General features: G+C 41.0%; 3 protein-coding genes across 3 annotated transcripts; 1 reads left to right on the top strand and 2 right to left on the bottom strand.

Annotated features, from left to right (window-relative positions):
• Positions 1–3,028: 3,028 nt before the first annotated feature.
• Positions 3,029–3,447, top strand: K441DRAFT_559559 (uncharacterized protein; the record flags this gene model as incomplete). Its single annotated transcript, XM_067643458.1, has 2 exons — positions 3,029–3,326; positions 3,401–3,447. 2 exons carry the CDS (start codon positions 3,029–3,031, stop codon positions 3,445–3,447), a joined length of 345 nt encoding a protein of 114 aa, XP_067504289.1.
• K441DRAFT_659689 (uncharacterized protein) lies at positions 3,252–5,614 on the bottom strand. Its single transcript, XM_067648578.1, has 5 exons — positions 5,358–5,614; positions 4,987–5,306; positions 4,812–4,922; positions 3,401–4,761; positions 3,252–3,326 (listed from the first exon to the last, which is right to left on the bottom strand). The coding sequence occupies exons 1-4, from the start codon at positions 5,413–5,415 to the stop codon at positions 3,661–3,663; spliced, it is 1,590 nt and encodes a 529-aa protein (XP_067504288.1). The 5' UTR covers positions 5,416–5,614; the 3' UTR covers positions 3,252–3,326; positions 3,401–3,660.
• A 14,270-nt stretch (positions 5,615–19,884) lies between these two features.
• On the bottom strand, positions 19,885–20,666 carry K441DRAFT_110684 (uncharacterized protein). The gene has a single exon (XM_067639956.1). The coding sequence runs from the start codon at positions 20,551–20,553 to the stop codon at positions 20,065–20,067; it is 489 nt and encodes a 162-aa protein (XP_067504287.1). The 5' UTR covers positions 20,554–20,666; the 3' UTR covers positions 19,885–20,064.
• Between the last annotated feature and the right edge of the window lie 1,967 nt (positions 20,667–22,633).

The raw sequence follows: 22,633 nt of genomic DNA, 5'->3' as shown, positions 1-22,633 counted from the left end.
AATATAAGGGGGTAGATAGCGCGAGTAGATTAGGCAATTACGCCTATATCTATCTCACTGCGCCCTTTTAGCTGATGCAGCCACCGCATAAAGTCCGTCTCCGTTAGGAGATTAAATACGCAAATTTTTCTCTAGTATTTATTAGCTAAAAGCAAGATTATAATACTAGCTTTACTAGAAGCTAGGCTATGCTACTAAATGGGCCGTTTACCCTTAAATTCCGCCTTATAAGTCTTAGGTTTATATAAAGGATATTTCTATATAACCTATACCTCCTTAGCTAAATAGGGGGCTAGATTAGACTAAAGCCTAGCGGCTTCTCTAATTGCAATGCAATCCTCTAATTATTAGGGAAGAGTAAGGTCTAAGTTTAGGTTAAAAAGGCGCTAGGGAGGGCGAGGGTTTCCAGCTTTTAGCGGCGTAGCTTTAACTAAGCTAAGTAACTAGTATTAGCCTATAGTTTTGCTAAGGACTTACTTCGGCGTCCGGCTTCGCCTTTATTATAATGCTGTAATATAACACTACCTAACGCGTCCCGCAGCTTATAGTAGCTATAACCCATATAATCTATTGCTAGGCGGTTCTCAGCATAGCTATTTATAGCTATTCCGATAGGGATTAAGTTGCATATTATAGTTACGTCTAAGACACTACTAGAGGCGGAGGTAAAGAAGAGGATAAACAGAAATGTTATTCCGGTGCACTAATCGGTAGGGGACGTAGGAAGGAGGAGAGGAAAGAGGAGAGAAGAAAGGAGGAATACGGTAAGACCGAAGTATACATTAACACTAGGAGAGAGTATAAATGTATCCCATAGAAAGGGCCGAAGACTTACAGCGCTGGGTAATCGTTAGTATAAAATATATAGAGATTAGGGAAGGCGGGCAGAGCACCTATATAGACGCTAAGGGGATAGAAAATGCCTTACGGCTAACAGCTAGAGTCTAAGGTAGCACGGTAGTAAAAAAGAAAAGAGGAGATAGAGCATGAGGGCAAAAGCAGCAAGAAAGAAGGCCTTTTATGGTTGAAGTTAAGGTTAGGTCTTGGCCAAACTAGGGTAAAGAAGCGAGCGCGCCTTACCTATAAAGGAACCTTCATTTCCTAATACATAGTCTCCATCTTATTTTTTACTATATAAGAGATAAGATAAATAGTAATAGGATTAACTTATATATATTACTTTAATTAATATAGCGGCCAATAGCCTTACTAAGCCTTTTATAGGTTCTTAGTTCTACGCCTTCCTTAAATACCTTTAAATAGTGCAGAAACTTAATTAACTACACTAGGCCTTATTAGGAAATTAGTATATAACTAATAGATCTTTAGAAAGTGCGCTAAATAACGTCTTAAGGCCTTAAAATAAGCGATAGAACTTAACCTTAATCTACTAACCTACTACCTAAATCTAACGGCATAATATTAGGGAGGGCCTATACTAATAGGAAGGATAAATATACTTTAGAAGAGATATAGGGTAAGGCTATAAGGCCTTTAAAGCTCTATAGGTAATATAAAACACCTATAGGGAGATATTACTAAAATTTAAGAAATATTTTATAAAGTAGACGCTGTCTCTAAATACTAGGGGGGCGTAACTTCTTATTAGATACTTTTTCTACCTTAGAGGAGCTTTAGCAACTATTATTAAGTAATCTTATGCCGCTATATATAGTGTATATAGCGGTATCGTTAACTGACCTTAAGGGAGGGTGTTGGAAAACAAGCCCGCAACGATATCACGTGATGAGACTTATGGGAGAAACCTCTTGGCAGGAATCTGACCAATCAGACAACTTCGACCGGCGGTCGAAGTTCCTTGGAATCTCTTCAACCACCTATACAGAAAATAAGCAATACATAGAGTTTTAGCTCCATAACCTCAATTCAACACTCTGTCTATTAAAGAGGGCCCTAGAAGCTCTTTATATACATCAGGTAGGTCTAGACAACTGAGTCAAAATAGGTAATAGAAATAGGTAATGAGATATTCGATGAGACATTTAGTCATAAGTTGAGAGACATCTAAGACATAGTTCGTTCTAGGCCGTCAGACAGTAGTACGATGGTGGTAAGGAACTCCGATTCAGGTCGACAGGTGTGCATGCAGGTTGCCGAAATCTTGTTGAAAGAGCCCTAATTGGATGCCAGTTATGTCATAAATTGCAGATCAACGTTCGCGCTTCCATCCTCATGTTTCGCATCCTGCATGCTAGTTGACAGCTCACTCCGAATTCAGCCCCATGCACGCACTTTAGCTTCAGGGACTGCCTATTTTGAATACTCCAGGCAGATCACTCCCAGTAGTATAACTCTAAGACACCGGTCTGGCAGTTACGGTTGGACTTGAAGCGTGCCTGCCTATTACGAAGTAAATTTATTACTCCGTAAATCGTGTTGTATTCGCATTTCTCGTGTCTCTCGTCTTTCGTTGTTTTGGCATGTCTCGAATCTTCACTTTTTCTTGTACAGGCAAAACTCCTTAATACGATACCGGGTATATAACGATATACTTGGTATTGCGATCTACACGCCATGATCAAGCCTTTTTTGGTGTAACTAACGATAATCTGACTTTTGACGATATCGTTAAGCTCTACCACCAATATCGTTATAACTGGTTGTATGAGAAGGGGTAATGTCTGGCCCATAAAGAGGAAATCTATACCCTTTAGACTTTAAGATCCACTTTTTATTGAAGTTTTACTGCTTATTCACCCTACACGTGACTCTTGATATAACAACACCATTGGTGTTACGATATATTTGGCACCAAAACCCATATCGTACCAAGGAGTTTTGCCTGTAATCAGTCTCACTAGCTCACACCGTTGTGAGCGAAATGGAGCCCGACCAATACGTCTTTAGCCAAGATGCCTCCAATAAGCTGCTACTAATTCCGGAGAAGCCCACATGCATAGCCAAAATGAGCGTCCCAAACTCTATAAGAAGGCCTGCACTGCCTCTCATCCAGTACAACACCACCACCGACAACCAATTCTCCAATACCAGATTTAACTCAGCGACCATGCAGCTCCTCCACCACCTGGCCTTCCTCGCCCTCACGACTCTCACTCAAGCCAGCGTCAATGGCCCCTGCTCCAACGGCGGCGATCCTAATGGCATCTGCATCTCGACCTCTGAATGCGCTAACTACGGCGGTAGCAGTGACCCCGGCGTCCCTGGCGCTTACACCTGTCCGGGCACGCCTAATGATGTGCAGTGCTGCTCTATTCTTAATAATTGCCCGGGGTATAGCACAGATACGCTGTGCACATGGAGTGATGAATGCTCGGGTAGTCCGTGGTATGGTACTATTCTTTCGGGTAGGTGAAGCCTTTTTTATATATGTTATAATAAGGAGTTTTTGGGTTTGAAGCTAATGATGGCAATGCTGTAGACCCTGTATGCCCTGGTGGATACGATTTCGTCTGCTGTGAGATTTGAGGGTAATCACCTTGACCACAAATTTGGAAAGGGCGGTCAATTTAATGTTTTCTGTTGTCGATAGCCGGTGGATTATCTAGCACACATTCGTTTCTCAGCTATAATCACTATGCTAAAGTATCGGATAATCCTCATCAAATTCATAACTCATTGCTCATGTCATTCGTTGCGTGTACAAAACCTACAATATCGTACAGTCCCAGGCTTCAGAAATCATAAGACAAAACGCCTACGTATCTCCTCACGTGACCAGAGAATATCCTTGGGGATCTTGAGTCTACTGACTACAGCAGCCGTGATAATGACTAAAACCAATTGGATCCCTCCCGTAAGGCCAAGAATAAGATTGAAGACCAAAGGAGAGCCCAGTTTCAGTCTAATACCTTGTGCCGGTTGGCCACCTTGGACAATCATTGGAGGGTTGGTCTGTGCCGCAGCAGCGATCACCCCAATTGCGAAGCGTGAGAGAAGGTTCGCCATCCCAGTAGCGCTATTGTTCTGAGCTTCCCCGAATGGGAGGCCGAAAGCGTACGGAATATATTCATTGTATGGCTCATTCGTAGATGCCAGTTCCGAATGCGCTTGCCCGGATAGCGCGATGGCTTGCGCCGCCACGGCCGCATTATGTGGCGATAGATCTGTAGTTGTTGACGTAACAGTGATGTTGCAGTCGTAGTAATAATATCCTGCGTCTGAGACGAAGGACCCAGGAGCTGGGGGACCCGCGGCCGGCTCAAGGACCTTGACGTTACTGCACCCTAGACCACAGGCACCAGTGCTGTTTTGGTGGTCTAGGAGTGGGGTGGTGAGATAGTAGATCGATTCGAAACCTAAGGCTAGTGTTGGAAAAGTCGCATTTTGCTTTCCGTTAAGGGGATGGATCGTCGCTAAACTGCCGTTGATGCTGACGTTGAAGGGAGGTACATCGCAAGTTCCTCTTGAAGTGACAGTGCGATTCGAATAGATGGAAAGAACGTTAGGACCGGAAGTTCCGACTGAAGGCGCCGAATCGAGAAAAATGTACTCCCAATGATTGGTTACGTTCCAAAACGCAGCAGGATTGGAGGCCCATGGCATACCAACGAGAGAATGGTTTGGGAGCAACGAAAAGTTGTAACTGCTTCCAATATCTCCAAGTATATGCGCGCCAAATGACTCGACTAAAAAGTAGTCTGTAAAACGTCCGACGGTAGGCGCAAAATGAGTCATGTTAGGGACTGAAACATTGTTCAGACCCGGCATTCGGTAGACGTCCCCAACTCCTGGGTTTGCGGAGAAAGTGAGACCCAATACTGAAATACCGGTTTGGGCGAGCTAAATTAAGTTAGAATGGAAAAATATCCATGTGAATAGAAGATACTAACGAGATTTAGAGACAGCCAGATTAGACAGGCAAATACTGTACTTCGTCGAGGCGCAACATACACTAGTTTTAAGAGCTCTGACATGCTGTCGCAGTGCAAAATAATATTAACCTAGTGGAGGGCAGTGAGTGACAAGAATATTTGGCGCATGTATGTCTTGCGACATGAAACGTACCTCTCGTAACGATCTCCTTTCAATGCTCAGAATCCACCATCGTAGGTCCAGCACAATTGCCTTGAGGCTACTGACAATATTTAGGCCAAAGGCAATACTCAATGCGACCGTAATAGCATCAAATTGAGCCTTCGTCTTCGGACTGACCACCTGGTCTTTGGAATTCCACACAGAGATGTAAAATCCGGCGATGAGCAGTCCGCTAACGGTACACCTCAACAATCCAGGAAGGAGTAGTTTGATAAAGCTATGGTCAACTTCTACCTTACTTGTGATGTGTCCCGACGGTATTGGTGTTAAATCATTCTCTGGAAATGATCCTGTACAATGCTCGGCCTTAGTCAACATGAGAAATTGGTCAATGCACTTACCATTACTAGACAGATCCGAGTTTACCGTTTTTAATATTCCTTTGCTGTAAGAATCCATAGCACATCTTAGAGCAGCACAATGCCGGACGTAAAGTACCAATCGATACCAACAACGGAGGAGAGGGCTTAAACGAAGATTGGGGTATTGTTGAAGCAGAAACGGAGAGGGAATCTGAGTTTGTAAATGGAAATAACTGCCTGGGTTTGCTATTACGATGCTGATTAGATTTCATACTATTAGTTCACTAGGATGGTTGCTGACACTACACAGGTAAAACATCTGGGCGCGTAGCCAAATATAATGAACTCCGGCATGTTTTGCGTTGCTGTACACCACCCTGGCGCGTCAGGTTGAAAGCGCGTGTTGATCACGCTAATCCAAATGCGTAGATTTATACCTAAAAAAGGTAAAAATACGTTGAAATGGCTGTGCGTATTACTTTAAAAGGTATAAACTCTGCCGTTTGATCACCAATCAACACGCGCTTTCAACCTGATGCGCTAGGGTGTACATTTTTTCGCTAAGTGGCGGTTATTTTGCTGACCAATAGGAGGCATTGAATCTGAGGCGGCTGCTGACGATCGTACCATGTCTTGTTACACGTGCGTTTCACACCGTAAACCTCACAGTGCCAAGCCAACGCTATGTGGAAAATGAGCGAGAGAGCATGAAAAATAACGGTAATCCTCTAAATGAGAAACAGCTAGCTAAGAGCCTCGAATAATAACCGCCCATTTCTAAGGCCTCTAAAGGCCTTGAAGGTCAATGCTGTGGCCTTTACAAATCCATGCTGAGAAACTACGCTCCAGAAGACAAACCATAGACCAACGCTGACCAGCATTAGCCGCTATTTTGGGAATACGGCCGTCAGCCTGGGGAAAATCGTGGGGGTGGCTGTGACGAGTTGTCCTGGAGGGCGCTTCTTGGTCGGCTGGGGCTCGTCTGAGAATTGAGCGAAATCCCCCTCGCCAAAAGTCTCCGTGTGAGCGCATTTTCAAGATGGCACACCCTACCAAATTACTGTGTAACAACTATATAATTAATTTTAAAGCTTTAAAAAATAACCAAAGTTTACATCATATATAGACTCTAGCTATTATGCCTTTTTTTAAACCGTCTTAGAAATCCTATTAATTCTTTATTAAAATCTATAATATTTAATCTTATAAAGATTTTATTTAGGTAAATTCGTCCTACGGTTATCGATAAGAGCTAGCCAATAGAATCTGTCGGTAAGGGGGGGTTAGGGCACAGGAGCTTCCTAGTATCACATGATCCTCGCTTAAATTATTAACCTGAGGTACGAGTGGTCTATATTTTCGGGTCCTGGAATTCAAACCCCGCCAAGCTAGCTTCTAATTGGTTGGAAAGTAGACTTCTAATTAGTTAGAAAAAAAAGCGCGCGCGGTAAGTTACGGCAGAATTTACGTAACGAACATTAATAGTATGTCCACGGTCGATCTACAATCGCTAGCGACACCGCGCTCTCAATACCCGTCGAGCGCTATGCGTAGAGCTAGCTAAGAGCTCTCTACTCGCACTAGAATAGTAAGAATTGGCCGTAGGTTAATGAAGATATTTATATTTTAAGTCGGGCGCCGCCATTATACAAGCACCCTACTAAACTTATACCGCACTAAAATAAGCCCCTAAGGGGCTATAGACAAAGGTTTTAATAGAAGACTCCTTAGTATTTTAGAGATATATACTATTTAATAGCTTTTCTACCCGCTTAAAGCCGTTTATAAAGTTAATCTAGTAAGCACTGTATCTGCTCCTACTATAGATTAACCTACTATATAGCCGCTTCCTTACTAACCCTTTAGGCCTACGTAACCCGCTTAATCTCCTTAATAACCTTAAGCCGTAGGGAGTACTATTAGAGCTTATTCTACCAGCCAGCCCGCCATTTACTACCCTATTTAGAATCTAGCGCTACTACGGAAGGATTACCTCTAAGCCCCTTAGTCCACTCGCGCTAAAGGGCCCGTACAAACTTTACTACGCGGCACATACGATATACGGGCGGCTGCTTAGGCGGGAGCTTAAGCTTAAGCTTAGACTCGGGCCCTTACTACGGCTACGGCTACGGCTATAGCTGCGGCGGCGCCGGCAAAGGGAAAGCTATAGCGCTTACCCGGGCCAACGCATACTGGCTTAATCCCGTAATAGATAGAGGCGCTAGTGCCGTCAGTAAACATGCCGTTAGTGGCCGTGCCGAAGGGACCTTAAGCTAAAAGGTAAGGCTACTGGACGTAAGCAATTAAAGCTATAAAGACTGCGCCTACTAGGACTCGGCTATATGGTTAAACAACGCCTATAGCTCGCCTGCTCTCCGGTTATTTTTACGTACCCTCTAGTCGTTCTAGGCGTTTATAGTCTTTAGGCAGTCCGCAATAGCCGGTACGGCCTAGTAGAGTATTAATAGCTAGCTAAAGCCTTCTTCCTTCTGCTATAGGCAGGTTTCGACCTTCCGCGTAAAGGGTAGATAGGCCTTATACTAGAAGATAGGGTAGTTCTATATAGGGCTGCTTAGGAACATCTCGCGGAGGACTACTAAGTCCTATAAAATAACCTCCTAAAGGTAAAACAAGAGGTTTGTAGCGCCTATAGCTATAAGGTTGTTAATCTAGCCAACCTAAAGGCTAAACTAACCTTTTTAGACGTTTAGATCTGGCTAGATCGTTAACAGTAGTACATTAGGGGGGGCGACGCTTGCCCTATAAATCTTAAAGCAGCCCATCTACGGTGTATAGCCGGCTATTATCCGTATAAACTTCTGCGGTAGTAAGTTTAAGTAGTAGCTAACTATCTACTCCTAGTTTTACCTACTAGCGTATCTAATTTAGTCCTTACTAACCCCTTTTAGCTCTACCGTCTTAGCGCCAGCGCTTTATCCAATATAGGTTTTTTTTACGAGAAGACGCCGATGTACTAGAACGCCTTAGCAACCTACTCCCGCTGCAAGTTATATAAGAAGGCCGCCTTACGGTCCCTAGCGCTGCTCTTAATTAGGCGGATATTATACTACGCTAACCACTTACTAAAGTCTGGGAATGGCTTATTGCTAAGGTCCTAGCGATATAGGAGGTAAAAAGCTAGCCTACTAAGTATGTAAACGAGCGGCTTCTTATTACGTAGAGCCCTAATAGTCTTAAGGCGGCCGTACTGGTTCTACTTACTAGCGTATATAGTAAATATTAGGGGCATATAGCGGGTAGGGCCTTTCCCCTTAAACTTAAAGGTAAATAAGTCTAAGATCTTAGTAGAGCGCCTATTACCGCCGTGGGTAAGTATATAGTGGCCTAGTAGGATATCTATAAGCGTGCAGAGGTAGCATTTTAGCGAGGAGTCTTTATAGGCCTATAGCTGGCGGTAGATGTTCTTAAACTCGTCCTCTATATATCTATTAAGTAGCGTATCTTTACCCTTATCCGTAAACTACTACTTTTCCCGCTACGCGTCCCTCTGTTATAGAATCTTAAGGTACTCCCTAATGTTATCCTCCCGCGGGGACTGGTGGCTGTTTATCCCTATAGCCTTCTGCGCCCGGTAGAGGTCCGTTAGGGCCGTAATATAGCCGCGAACTAAGCGCCAGGAGAGCCGCGTCTTGTCCTAAGGTACGTCGTCACTAGCCTTACGGCTTTTTGCTTTTAGTAGCCGGCCTACAACCTCCTTAATAAGGAAAAGAAGTAGCTTCTCCTCCGTAACGGTATTAGTATTATAGTACTGCTTCTTCTTATAAAAGGCCTAGGAAGACGCGCGTTAGCTATAAGTATACTGCTTTATAAAGCATCTAGCTACCTACCTTAAACTCCTTCTGCTTCGGCTTATAATTTAAAGACGTGTTTTTAGGCCTCTTGGCACGCGTAAGGGCAAGGATACTCTGCGCGTTAGCGTATAGTTTGGCATTATTCGCGACGTTAATCTCTACGCGACTAATTAACGCCATTTTTAAGATAGGACGCTGCTAGAGAAGCTATGCCCTAGGGAGGTTTCTATTTTTTATATATACACAGACAGAGACTAGGGAGAAAAGGTAGAGAAAGTATACCTACCGGCCGTTTAGTGAGCGGATAAGTAACCTTACCGTATAGGGTAAATATATAGGCGCACGGCTGGCCCAATAGGCCAATAGTACGCGTATATCAGCGACTTGATTAGTAGGGGTAAAGACATTTAAAGATGTCCACGGCTTAGCTGTAGGCTTGGCCGTAGATATCCGCGAATATTAATGGGGGTTATATATATTACGTGCGGCTCAGCGACTGAGCGGGCGCTTAGCCAAGCCGTAAACACTAATAGTATATCCACGGTTCGATTTGTATAGCTAAATCAGCCGCTAAGTTAGATTTTGTAGGCGAAGAGGCCCGTGCGCTTAGTGGTATGTAGATATTACCCCATATCCACAGTTAATCTATAATCGCTAGCGATACCGCGCTCTTAATACCCGTTAAGCGCTATGCGTAGAGCTAGCTAAGAGCTCTCTACTCGCACTAGAATAGTAAGAATTAGCCGTAGGTTAATAAAGATATTTATATTTTAAGTCGGGCGCCGCCATTATATAAGCACCCTACTAAACTTATACCGCACTAAAATAAGCCCCTAAGGGGCTATAGACAAAGGTTTTAATAGAAGACTTCTTAGTATTTTAGAGATATATACTATTTAATAGCTTTTCTACCCGCTTAAAGCCGTTTATAAAGTTAATCTAGTAAGCACTATATCTGCTCCTACTATAGATTAACCTACTATATAGCCGCTTCCTTGCTAACCCTCTAGGCCTATATAACCCGCTTAATCTCCTTAATAACCTTAAGCCGTAGGGAGTACTATTAGAGCTTGTTCTACTGGCCAGCCCGCCATTTACTACCCTATTTAGAATCTAGAGCTACTACGGAAGGATTATCTCTAAGCCCCTTAGTCTACTCGCGCTAAAGGGCCCGTACGGACTTTATTATACGGCATATACGATATATAGGCGGCTACTTAGGCGGGAGCTTAAGCTCGAGCTTAGACTCGGGCCCTTACTATAGCTACGGCTGCGGCTATAGCTGTAGCGGCGCCGGCGAAGGGGAAGCTATAGCGCTTACCCGGGCTGACGTATACTAGCTTAATCCTGCAATAAATAGAGGCGCTAGTGCCGTTAGTAAATATACTATTAGTAGCTGTGCCAAAGGGACCTTAAGCTAAAAGGTAAGGCTACTGGACGTAAGCAATTAAAGTTATAAAGACTGTGCCTACTGGGACTCGGCTATACGGTTAAACGACGCCTATAGCTTGCCTACTTTCTAGTTATTTTTATATACCCTCTAGTCGTTCTAGGCGTTTATAGTCTTTAGGCAGTCCGCAATAGCTAGTATAGCCTAGTAGAGTATTAATAGCTGGCTAGGGCCTTCTTTCTTTTGCTATAGGTAGGTTTCGACCTTCCGCGTAAAGGGTAGATAGGCCTTATATTAGAAGATAGGGTGGTTCTATATAGGGCTACTTAGGAATATCTCGCAAAGGACTACTAAGTCCTATAGGATAACCTCTTAAAGGTAAAATAAGAGGTTTGTGGCGCCTATAGCTATAAGGTTGTTAATCTAGCCAACCTAAGGGCCAAACTAACCTTTTTAAACGTTTAAATCTGGCTAGATTATTAACAGTAGTACGTTAGGGGGGGCAACGCTTACCCTATAAATCTTAAAGCAGCCCATCTACGGCGTATAGCCGGCTATTATCCGTATAAACTTCTGCGGTAGTAAGTTTAAGTAGTAGCTAACCATCTACTCCTAGTTTTACCTACTAGCGTATCTAATTTAGTCCTTACTAACCCCTTTTAGCTCTACCGTCTTAGCGCTAGCGCTTTATCTAATATGGGTTTTCTTCTATAAGAAGACGCTAATATACTAGAACGCCTTAGCAACCTACTCCCGCTATAAGTTATATAAGAAGGCCGCCTTACGGTCCCTAGCGCTACTCTTAATTAGGCGGATATTATACTACGCTAACTACTTACTAAAGTCTGGGAACGGCTTATTACTAAGGTCCTAGTAATATAGGAGGTAAAAAGCTAGCCCACTAAGCATGTAAATAAGCGGCTTCTTATTACGTAGAGCCCTAATAGTTTTAAGGCGGCCGTACTGGTTCTGCTTACCGGCGTATATAGTAAATATTAGGGGCATATAGCGGGTAGGGCCTTCCCCCTTAAACTTAAAGGTAAATAAGTTTAAGATCTTAGTAGAGCGCCTATTACTGCCGTAGGTAAGCATATAGTGGCCTAGTAGGATATCTATAAGCATACGGAGGTAGCATTCTAGCGAGGAGTCTTTATAGGCCTATAGCTAGCGGCAGACGTTCTTAAACTCGTCCTCTATATATCTATTAAGCAGCGTATCTTTACCCTTATCCGTAAACTACTACTTTTCCCACTACGCGTCCCTCTGTTATAGAATCTTAAGGTACTCCCTAACGTTATCCTCCCGTAGGGACTAGTGGCTATTTATTTCTATAGCCTTCTACGCCCGGTAGAGGTCTATTAGGGCTATAATATAGCCGCGAACTAAGCGCTAGGAGAGCCGCGTCTCGTCCTAGGGTACGTTATTACTGGCCTTACGGCTTTTTACTTTTAGTAGCCGGCCTATAACCTCCTTAATAAGGAAAAGAAGTAGCTTCTCCTCCGTAACGGTATTAGTATTATAGTACTGCTTCTTCTTATAAAAGGCCTAGGAAGACGCGCGTTAGCTATAAGTATACTACTCTATAAAGCATCTAGCTACTTACCTTAAACTCCTTCTGCTTTGGCTTATAATTTAGAAACATATTTTTAGGCCTCTTGGCACGCGTAAGGGCAAGGATACTCTACGCGTTAGCGCATAGTTTGGCATTATTCGCGACGTTAATCTCTACGCGACTAATTAACGCCATTTTTAAGATAGGACGCTGCTAGAGAAGCTGTGCCCTAGGGGGGTTCCTATTTTTTATACATACACAGATAGAGACTGGGGAGGAGAGGTAGAGAAAGTATACCTACCGGCCGTTTAGTAAGCGGATAAGTAACCTTACCGCATAGGGTAAATATATAGGCGTACGGCTGGCCCAATAGGCCAATAGTACGCGTGTATCAGCGACTCGATTAGTAGGGGTAAAGACATTTAAAGATGTCCACGGCTTAGCTGTAGGCTTGGCCGTGGACATCCGCGAATATCAATAGGGGTTGTATATATTACGTGCGGCTCAGCGACTAAGCGGGCGCTTAGCCAAGCCGTGAACACCAAAATATTATAAATATCAAAATATCTTAACACGTTCCTTTTTATTGACCTCTATTAATACTACTATTTATACAGTAAATATAGTAGATCTTACTATAATTAAGTATAGCAAGTGCCATATCTATAAGCCCCGCCTTAACTTTGTTAAAGACGGCCCTTTAAAGAAGCTTTTAAAGCTATATTAGTTATATTAGTCAAAGGCGCGTCTTCCCTATATACTATTTTTACTTTTACTTACTTTTCTAAATCTCTAAATATAATTTAAATAAGTAAAGAGCTCTTATAGAGCTAGGTTCTACTACTAAGAATTATCCTATAAAGCGCTAGCGAACTACTCCACCTAAAAATGATACCAAGAACGCCTTCCTACCTCGCGGCCAGAATAGCTAAGATACCCCTAAAATGGCTTAACGGTGGAAGACAATTAGGGTAATATAACGGGAATACCGCATTCTTAATCGGCGGGGTGAAGCTTACTCGCCTACTCCTCCGCTATATACCATAGATAAAGCTCCGTGCAGTAAAAGAGGCACTCTAGATAGCCTAAATACGTCCTTACCGGAACTAGCTCCTATACCTACTCTACTACCAATACCTACCCTACCGCCAATACCTACCCTACCATTAATATCACCTTCCTTACGGCAAGCTCCCTCGCGGTAAGCTCCCTTGCGGCAAGCTCCCTTACAGCAAGCTCCAACTACGGCCACACTACTACCCGTTTCGGCTATCAATTAGGAGCAAATTAAGAAGTTTAGGAGTATATTATAGGCTAAACGTATAAAGACGTGCAGTTATTATATGGAGTGGTAGTTCCAAATGGGCCTAGCTATAGAGGGTAACAATATAGGTGTATATAAAGCCTATATTAAGGACGCCGATAGCCTTAAGGATCTAACCCTTCCTCCCCTATTTAGTAATAGCAACGGGCTTAATCCAGGGCCTATTCCTAGCTTCCTACTTATACTTACCGCAGTAGAGGAGCTTCTAATTACGCGCGTATACGTTCATCTACAAGTCGTGCGTGTACGCGGCCAGCAATATCGCTATACTGGCTACGTCTACTACTTTGGTTAGAACATACTAAAGACCTAAAGGTAGCTGCCACGGCTACCTACTAAACTCGATATACTGGTCGTGAGGCCTATAACAGTAGAGGGTAGTAAATACCTAAGTCGGCGGTTTACTAAGCGGTATACTATAAGGCGCTCTATTATAGCACAGTGGCTTTACTTTCTAAAGGTCAATTATTCTAATTATTGCGACGTTGAAATATATAGCACCTGGCTTACTAGCTTACCCGAAAATGGCTCTATATTAGATTATTAATAAGTCAGAGTCTAATTCTAGTGGCCTAACGGCTCACCCTACTGCTTCTATACAACGTCCTACTGTTAATCCTCTACCTGCTAAGCTTGGCAGTAATATACTAGACGGCGAATTTAATAACAACGTACTGGATACTTTAGTTCCTAATCTAGTGCCTAACCTTAATAAATTAGAGCTTTTAGGTCGTGAGGTTTAATACTAACAAGACCTACAAGCGGGTTTAGAGGTTCCTACTATGCGACAGATACCTCTCTCTAAGCAATCAGCTAGTTTTATCATGCGTGGCGCCTTTCCTACTCTATTTCCTTATAGTAAAGCCAATTTTAACATACCACGAAGCCGTATAGTTACCCTAGCTGCGTACGCTAAGTATATACTTAAGTATCAGGACAGTTAGTTTGGCCGCTACCCCTTATTTCGCTACTATATATTTAATTGGATTATAAGAAAGCAAGCCCTTAACGCCACCCGCTTCCTCTACAGCCAATTAAATAAAAATAGTCTATCTTTAAATAAGCTTAGTAATCTTATAAATAGTAATAGGGGTAGCTAGTTGCTAAATAAGATTATACGGCATATATGGAACCTTAAGGGCACTAGACCTTACTAGAGGTAGAAGAGAAATAAGCTTATAGCTTATACTAAGAATATTAAGAGCGGGTCTCTATTCTTTATACTTAGCGCTACTAATCTATATTAGCATAATCTACACTCTTATATACCTCTATTTAACGAATATAAGGCTTCTAATAAGGTTTAGCGCTACCGGATTACTTCTTAAAATCTTAACGATAATCCGCATATTACTGCTTACTAGCTATATCGCCGCTTTAATCTGTTTAGGAAGCACATGCTTATAGGCCTATTTAATAGCACTGACTTTTAGTCCTAATATAAGTGGTAGGTATAAGGTAGTGGCTATATATATAGCTTTTTATAAAGTTCAACAGCCCTAAAGCTAGATCCGTCAGCTATTAAATTAAAGGCAGCTTTTACTAAGTACTAAGCTACTTTTATATCCATAATTAATCCTAATTAATTTAGGCCTCCTAATCTCTAATATCCTTCTGCTCTTAGCTATAAAGAACAGCTTAATACTAGTAAGCTTCTTACTACCTGCCTTAATTGATTTCAACGGCACCGTAATTGCACTAAATCTTACTGCTTAAAATTAAAGAAAGGCTCCACTAGAGCAAAGGAGTGCCGCTTCTATTTTCCACGGTCTCTCTATAATAAGGCCGCTGTATTAAAGGATTAAAATCTATATTACTAGACATTTTATCCATAGCGTAATAATAAGCTTCTTAATAGTTATAATACAGCTATAATATTAGCGTAGATAGCGAATATTAATACGTTACCCGCTATAAGCGTATTAGTAATAGTTAACTATATAGGCAAGTATTGCAGCAAGGAAAAGAAGAAGTCAACTTCCTACCAGGAGTTACTCTAATTAGTATAGCCGCACGCCAATAGCCTTTATGCCTTTAGTTCGGTTGTGGCTAGGTTTATAAATAAGCTTATTACTAAACGCGATTAGTTAGCGCAGGAGGTATACTATCTGCTTTTTAACATTTCCCTTTATAAAGGCTCTAGAAATATAGTAACTTTAAACTACTACTAAAAGGACAATTAAAGCGCTATATATAAGCTTAATAATGGGCAACTAAGAGGGTGCGGACTATCTAACTATAAGAAATATAAGCACCGCCTAGATGGGGTAAAGGACGTTACTTTCCTCAATTTTCTACTCCATTTCAATTACTCTACTTATAGGCGTTAGCTAAGAGCAAGGCCTTAAGTTATATCGTACTTTCCGCGATATAACGGCGATCGTTCCTATTCGCAGTATCCTAAGTTTTACTATATAAAGCTTATTCTTTATTACCCGTAGAGGGAGTATAAGGAAGTGGCTACTTATATTAATGGATTTGGGGCCCCTAATTATATAGCTTCCTATTAGGCTTATATTAACTCTTATTAGCATCTACCTAACTACTTCTGTAATTAGAAACTAGAGGAAGGTTATAAAACTGCTAATAATATTAATAAGTTTAAGGGCGATTTCGCAGACAACTTGGAGCTATACTAGTCCTTTAAGGCCCTATATACCCGCGTTTAAAATACTAATAGAGTTAAAATTAAGGATTCTAACAGGCTTAGTAATAGGGAGCTTAATTATAACTACGACTGGAGTATATATTAGGGTATATACCCGCAGCTTAATAAGAGGACTTATTAGCAGGAAGTACGGCTACAGCCTCTACTATAAAGCCGCCTATCCTAAATAGTAACTCCGTCCTCCTTATAACTAGGTCAGCGTTATATCTATAATATTATAGTTAATCACTATAGGCAGATCTAAGCGGGCCTTGGCCCCCCCCTACTGCGGATTAACGTTAATAGAGAAGCAGGAACCGGCAAATCGCATCTTATTACTGTCTTTTCTACTACGCTCTATAATATGGCAAGGGCTAATAGCAAGCTATTACTATTAGCTTAAGCTGCCCCTACTAGGGTAGCTGCCTTTAGTATTAACGGCAGAACTATATATAATCTATTAAGGTTGCCAGTAAATTATCCGTTTAAGAAATTGCCTACTACTAGTCTTATGCCTCTATAACAAGCTTTTAAGGATATTTACTATCTTATCCTTAATAAGAAATCTATAATCGGGCAAGTATATCTAGCCTAGATTAATCACTACCTCCGTTAGATTTACCCTACGCGTAACGACAACTACTTTAGAGGCTTAAATATCTTACTAGTAGGCGATTTTCATTAGCTTCCCCCTGTAGGTTAGGCGGCCTTATACAGTAATCTACCCGCTAGGCCGTTAGAGCTCGCTAGCTATAGAAAGGGAGCCTATAAGGCGATTAACCGAATAGCTATTCTAGATTAAGTTATGCGGTAGGGCGGTAATAATGCTAAGAGCTTTGCATTTAGGACCGCCCTTACGGAGCTACGTAGTGATTCTATAAGTAATTTAACCTAGAAGCTTCTTTTAACTAGGTGTAAGTAGGGCCTATCCACTAATAAGGTTACGGGCTTTAATAACGCAATTCGGCTATATGGCACACGCGCTGCTATAGGTAAGTATAACGCTATTTGGCTTCGCAACCTTTTACAGCTAGTAGTGGCTATTAAGTTAGTTAACACTGGTGTAGGTATACGGAAAGTTACTTTTAATTAGTATAATACTATAGAGAATCTAGCCCTATATATTGGCGCGAAAGTAATACTAATATAGAATATCTGGGTTAAACTAGGCTTAGTAAACAGTACTACTGGTATAGTTAAAGATATTATATAGAAGGGACACGCGGATATTAAAAAGGATCAGCCTTAGTTACTATTAATTATAATAAATGGGTATAACGGACCTACCCTATTTACTTAGCAGGATAGTAAGAAAGTCGTCTCTATATTTTCCGTGCTTTATAAGTAGGAGGGTATAAGAGGCTCTTACTTACGGCGTTAATTTCTAATTACTTTAGCTTTTGCTCTTACTGTATATAAAAGCTAGGGTTTAATACTTAACTAGGTAGTTCTAGATATTAAGGAAAAGGATAAGATAGCTGGGCTAACCTATATAGTAATCTCACGAGTTAAGAAGCTTTTAGGGCTTATATTTAAATATAGGTTTAATATAGAACGATTTTAGTTATCTATAAGTAAGACTAAAGAGGTATAATAAGAAGATTTTACACGAAGGCAGTAGCAACTACTTATAAACAACTTTTCCTAATTAGGAAATTATATACTGGCTTAGAGGTAAGTAGAGAATACGGCATTTATCTTAGTTTTCTAACTTTTAAATAGCTTAACCGCAAAATCCAATTTTCTAAATTTTAACCCCCCTATCCGTCCTACCTTCTTACTACTTTTAGAGCTATTAGATATACATATAATGGTATATAGGGAGAATTAGTAGTATTACCGGATCAATATTACTACTGTCTATAGCGTTAATTAATTTTTAGAATTTTTTAAATTTTTTTAAAGGGCGGAAATGTCCCTTATATAAGGAGTTACGTGACCTCTAAGAATATATACTACTTAGGACCGCATATTAGCAGCCACAACTTCTCTATACTATAGTTGGGATTTTATATATACCGCACCTAAAGCTACTTAAAATAAATATTACCTATAGATCTGCCAATTTATAAATTAAAAATTAAACGTAGTTAGAGCTATTAGTAGGGGTTATTAATTACGCTCCCTATAATAAAATCCGACTAATAAACGAACTAATAAATTAAATTAAAAGTTTAGAACGTCTAAATAAGGTTCTATTAAGACGCTAGCTAGACCCTAACCTAGACCCTTCCTAACCTATTAAATTCTAAAAATAATAACCTCTATTAAATTAAAAATTAACCTTATCCTTAATAAGCTATCTAATTGGATTTAATAGTTCTTTATTATCTAAGACATAGCTAAAACTAATAAGGTATAGTAGTATATTAACCTATTTAAGAAGAAAGACAATCTTCTAAAGCTAGAACTACTAAGTTGGCCTATACTAAGGGACATACTACCTACGGCTATATTAATAGTAAAGCTAGACCCAAATTAGCTTACTACTTATAACTAACTTTACGCTAAATATAAGGACGATTTACGCGTATACTAGAAGCAAAAATAGGCTATAAATAATATTAATAACTATATTATTTATACCATATTAGTAGCCTACCTTTTACTTATTAATAGCCTTAGTAGTTAGTTACATTAAATATTTAAGGCGTCTTTATTACTATAGTAGCCACTATAGTAATAGAGACACCCTATATTTTGGTAAGCAATTAAGCCTATCTTATATAAGAATCTTATACTTATTAGTACTTACTAAATCACGTACTTATAGGGCCTCCTCCCGTCTATAAATACTCCCTTCTTTTCTTCTTCCTTATAAGAGCTAGAGGTGCTCTAATACCCCTCCCTAGTCCCCACTAAGGGATCTATTGGTTGACGTAGTAATATAAATAGTATCTAATGAGGAGACGGGTGAGAGGAGATAGGAAGGACGAAGGGGCGTCCGGTAAGTGTTAGTCGAGCAATGTCAATATCTATATTATGGCTGCCTAATCTCCTATACTCGTAGGCCTCCTCCCATCTATAAATACTCCCTCCTCTATACCTTTCTCTCTTCTTTTCTTCTTCCTTATAAGAGCTAGAGGTGCTCCAATACCCCTCCCTAGTCCCTACTAAGGGATCTATTAGTTAACGTGGCGATATAGATAGTATCTAACGAGGAGACGGGTAAGAGAGGAGATAGAAAGGACGGAGGGGCGTCCAGTAGGTGTTAGTTAAGTAACGTTAATGTCTATATTATGGCTGCCTAATCTCCTATACTTATAGGCCTCCTCCCATCTATAAATACTCCCTCTTTTATACCTTTCTCTCTTCTTCTTTCTTCTTCCTTATAAGAGCTAGAGGTGCTCTAATACCTCTCCCTAGTCCCCACTAAGGGATCTATTAGTTAACGTGGCGATATAGATAGTATCTGACGAGGAGACGGGTAAGAGAGGAGATAGGAAGGACGGAGGAACCTCTAGTAGGTATTAGTCGAGCAACATTAATGGCGGTTTTTGTTACCCAAAAATTATGTTATATAACGATAATTGGGAACGCAAGGCGCCTTAGCCTTACTACTACTTTTAAATTAAATAAAAGCTCTATATAGGGGGGTCCTAGGGGGTCTCCCCCTAGAAAACCTTATCTCTATATATATTAATTAAAGTCTATATAATAAAGCTCTAAATTAAAGCTTTGGGTTAATTAATTGGCTTATTACTTATAACCTCGGGTTAAAATTTTCGTTAGGGGGCTAACGATCCGCATGTTATATGGAGTCCTTCACCTTACAGAGTCCACACACCGTCATGCGCCTGTGACCATATGCGCACTTTTGATTCTGGTGTTCGCGCATGGTCCAACTCTCATAGGACTTCACCGTTGCAAGGGATACTTTGAAATCCCAATCGCACAGCAGATCTTCCAAACTACTGAAAAATTTCTCATTCCTATTGCGATAGTATGGATGCCTTACAAATCATCACCTCTCTATCTCTCTCAACTGGAGTTTCTCCCAGACGCCCAGGCATACGAACGATCAATTGCGCCTTTGTTCATAAATTTTCCCGGTTGAGTCCATTTCCAAATCTAAATTAATGAGGACTCTATCCACATTGTTCCATGCTTGATCCTCGACTCTCTCTTGCGCCCACCTCTCCATGGGAGATGTACCACCTATATCTCTTGTAGTTGAGTTTTCCACAGAACGAATCTCACGCCAGGGCCGGCTAATAGCCAAGTACTTTGGTGAGTTTTGGGAATGTGTATTTGAGGAGCAGGAAGAGCTAAGTTCGAGCGCTCCATCTGAAGATGTTGTGGTGCTGGGACGATTTGTTAAGCGGTATCGATCTGAAGTTGGCAAAACTTCATGCTCTGCTGAGGTGACCTGGGAGCCCGACGGACCCAATGAAGAGTGAGTATCGTTAGGGGCTCCATTTTGAGAGTGCGCGGTATATGATGGCCCTGCCAGATTTCTCGATTGATATGGGACTCTTCCGCTTGGGTGTCGAGATGATAGGAAGGACATGTCGAAAACAGATGGACAGGCTCACAGCGTTCAAGGGTTTAGAGATCAAGCATGTTCAATGAACTCAACTTGAATTTATATACAAAACATCCAAGTTGAGGCCCACCATGCTGGCCTATCATTATTCTATCAATTCGAGAATTCCGTGATCAACGAGGCCTTTGCTATTACCCTATCACATTTCTATTCATACAGCCCCAACCCATGAAGACTTGAGGCCTCCCATAGTCTCCTATCGCTGTTCGTCCCGTCGTCTTAAGAAATAGAGAGGGCCCGCAATACTATCCTATGACTTATCCGACCCTTTGAGCTTACAATGTTCCAATGCCTGTGGCCCTAAGTGTCCTCCTATCGCTTAATCATAGTTAGATCAGGAGTGGCTTGGCTACTTTATTTTATTAGGCGGAACATTTATTTCAGGCAATGACACGTAATCTGATAAATACGACAGACGTCGAATGATTGGACATAATTGACGGCCTCTCCTCTATGGTAAGTACACCCTTGGCGGATATGCTCCCATTCAAAGTAATCGGTGTTGTAGAATGGATATGTACTGCCGGTGTTTGACTTGGAAAGGAAAATGAACCAAAATCCGAAAAGTAAGCTAGTTACGCATGCCATCGTGAGCTACGAATAGTTAATGCAGTTCTTTTAACGATAGCGCTACGCGTATTAGAGCAACGAGGCTGAGTTGAGACTATGTGCGGCTGCATATGACAGGGTTCATGAGGGCCACTAGTAGAATACTGTCACAAAATTAGACCAAACATGCGGATCGTTAGCCCCCTAACGAAAATTTTGACCCGAGGTTATAAGTAATAAGCCAATCAATTAACCTAAAGCTTTAATTTAGAGCTTTATTATATAGACTTTAATTAATATATATAGAGATAAGGTTTTCTAAGGGGAGACCCCCTGGGACCCCCCTATATAGAGCTTTTACTTAATTTAGAAGTAGTAGTAAGGTTAAGGCGCCTTATATTCCCAATTGTCGTTATATAACGCAATTTTTAGGTAATAAAAACTGCCGTTAATATTACTCGACTAATACCTACTAGAGGTTCCTCCGTCCTTCCTATCTCCTCTTTTACCCGTCTCCTCGTCTAATACTATCTATATCGCTATATTAACTAATAGATCCCTTAATAGAGACTAGGGAGAGGTATTAGAGCGCCTCTAGCTCTTATAAGGAAGAAAAAAGAAGAAAAGAGGAAGGTATAGAGGAGGGAGTATTTATAAACGGGAGGAGGCCTACGAATGGGAGATTAGGCAGCTATAATATAGACATTAACATTACTCGACTAATACCTACTAGACGCCCCTCCGTCCTTCTTAACTCCTCTCTTACCCGTCTCCTTATTAGATGCTATCTATATCACTACATTAACTAATAGATCCCTTAGTGGGGACTAGGGAGGGGTATTAAAGCACCTCTAGCTCTTATAAGGAAGAAGAAAAAAGAGGAGAGGAAGGTATAGAAGAGGGAGTATTTATAGACGGGAGGAGGCCTATAAATGGGAGATTAGGCAGCTATAATATAGATATTAACGTTGCTCGACTAATATCTACCAGACGCCCCTCTGTCCTTTCTATCTCCTCTCTTACCTATCTCCTTATTAGATGCTATTTATATCGCTATATTAACTAATAGATCCCTTAGTGGGGACTAGGGAGGGGTATTAGAGTACCTTTAGCTCTTATAAGGAAGAAGAAAAGAAGAGAGGAAGGTATAAAGAAGGGAGTATTTATAGATGGGAGGAGGCCCTATAAGTATATAATTTAGTAAGTACTAATAAGTATAAAATTCTCGTATAAGATAGGCTTAATTACTTACTAAAATATAGGGTGTCTCTATTACTATAGTAGCTACTATAGTAGTAGAGACGCCTTAAATATTTAATATAACTAACTACTAAGGCTATTAATAAGTAAAAGGTAGGCTACCTATATAGTGTAAATAATGTAGTTATTAATATTGTTTATAGCCTGTTTTTGCTTCTAGTATACGCGTAGATTATCCTTATATTTAGCGTAGAGCTAATTATAGGCAGTAAGCTAATTTAGGTCTAGCTTTGCT

Source organism: Cenococcum geophilum (assembly GCF_001692895.1).
Source record: "Cenococcum geophilum 1.58 unplaced genomic scaffold K441scaffold_20, whole genome shotgun sequence".
Lineage (NCBI taxonomy): Eukaryota > Fungi > Ascomycota > Dothideomycetes > Gloniales > Gloniaceae > Cenococcum > Cenococcum geophilum.
The sequence above is the reverse complement of the archived record's forward strand: the minus strand, read 5'-3'. Positions and strand labels throughout refer to the sequence as shown.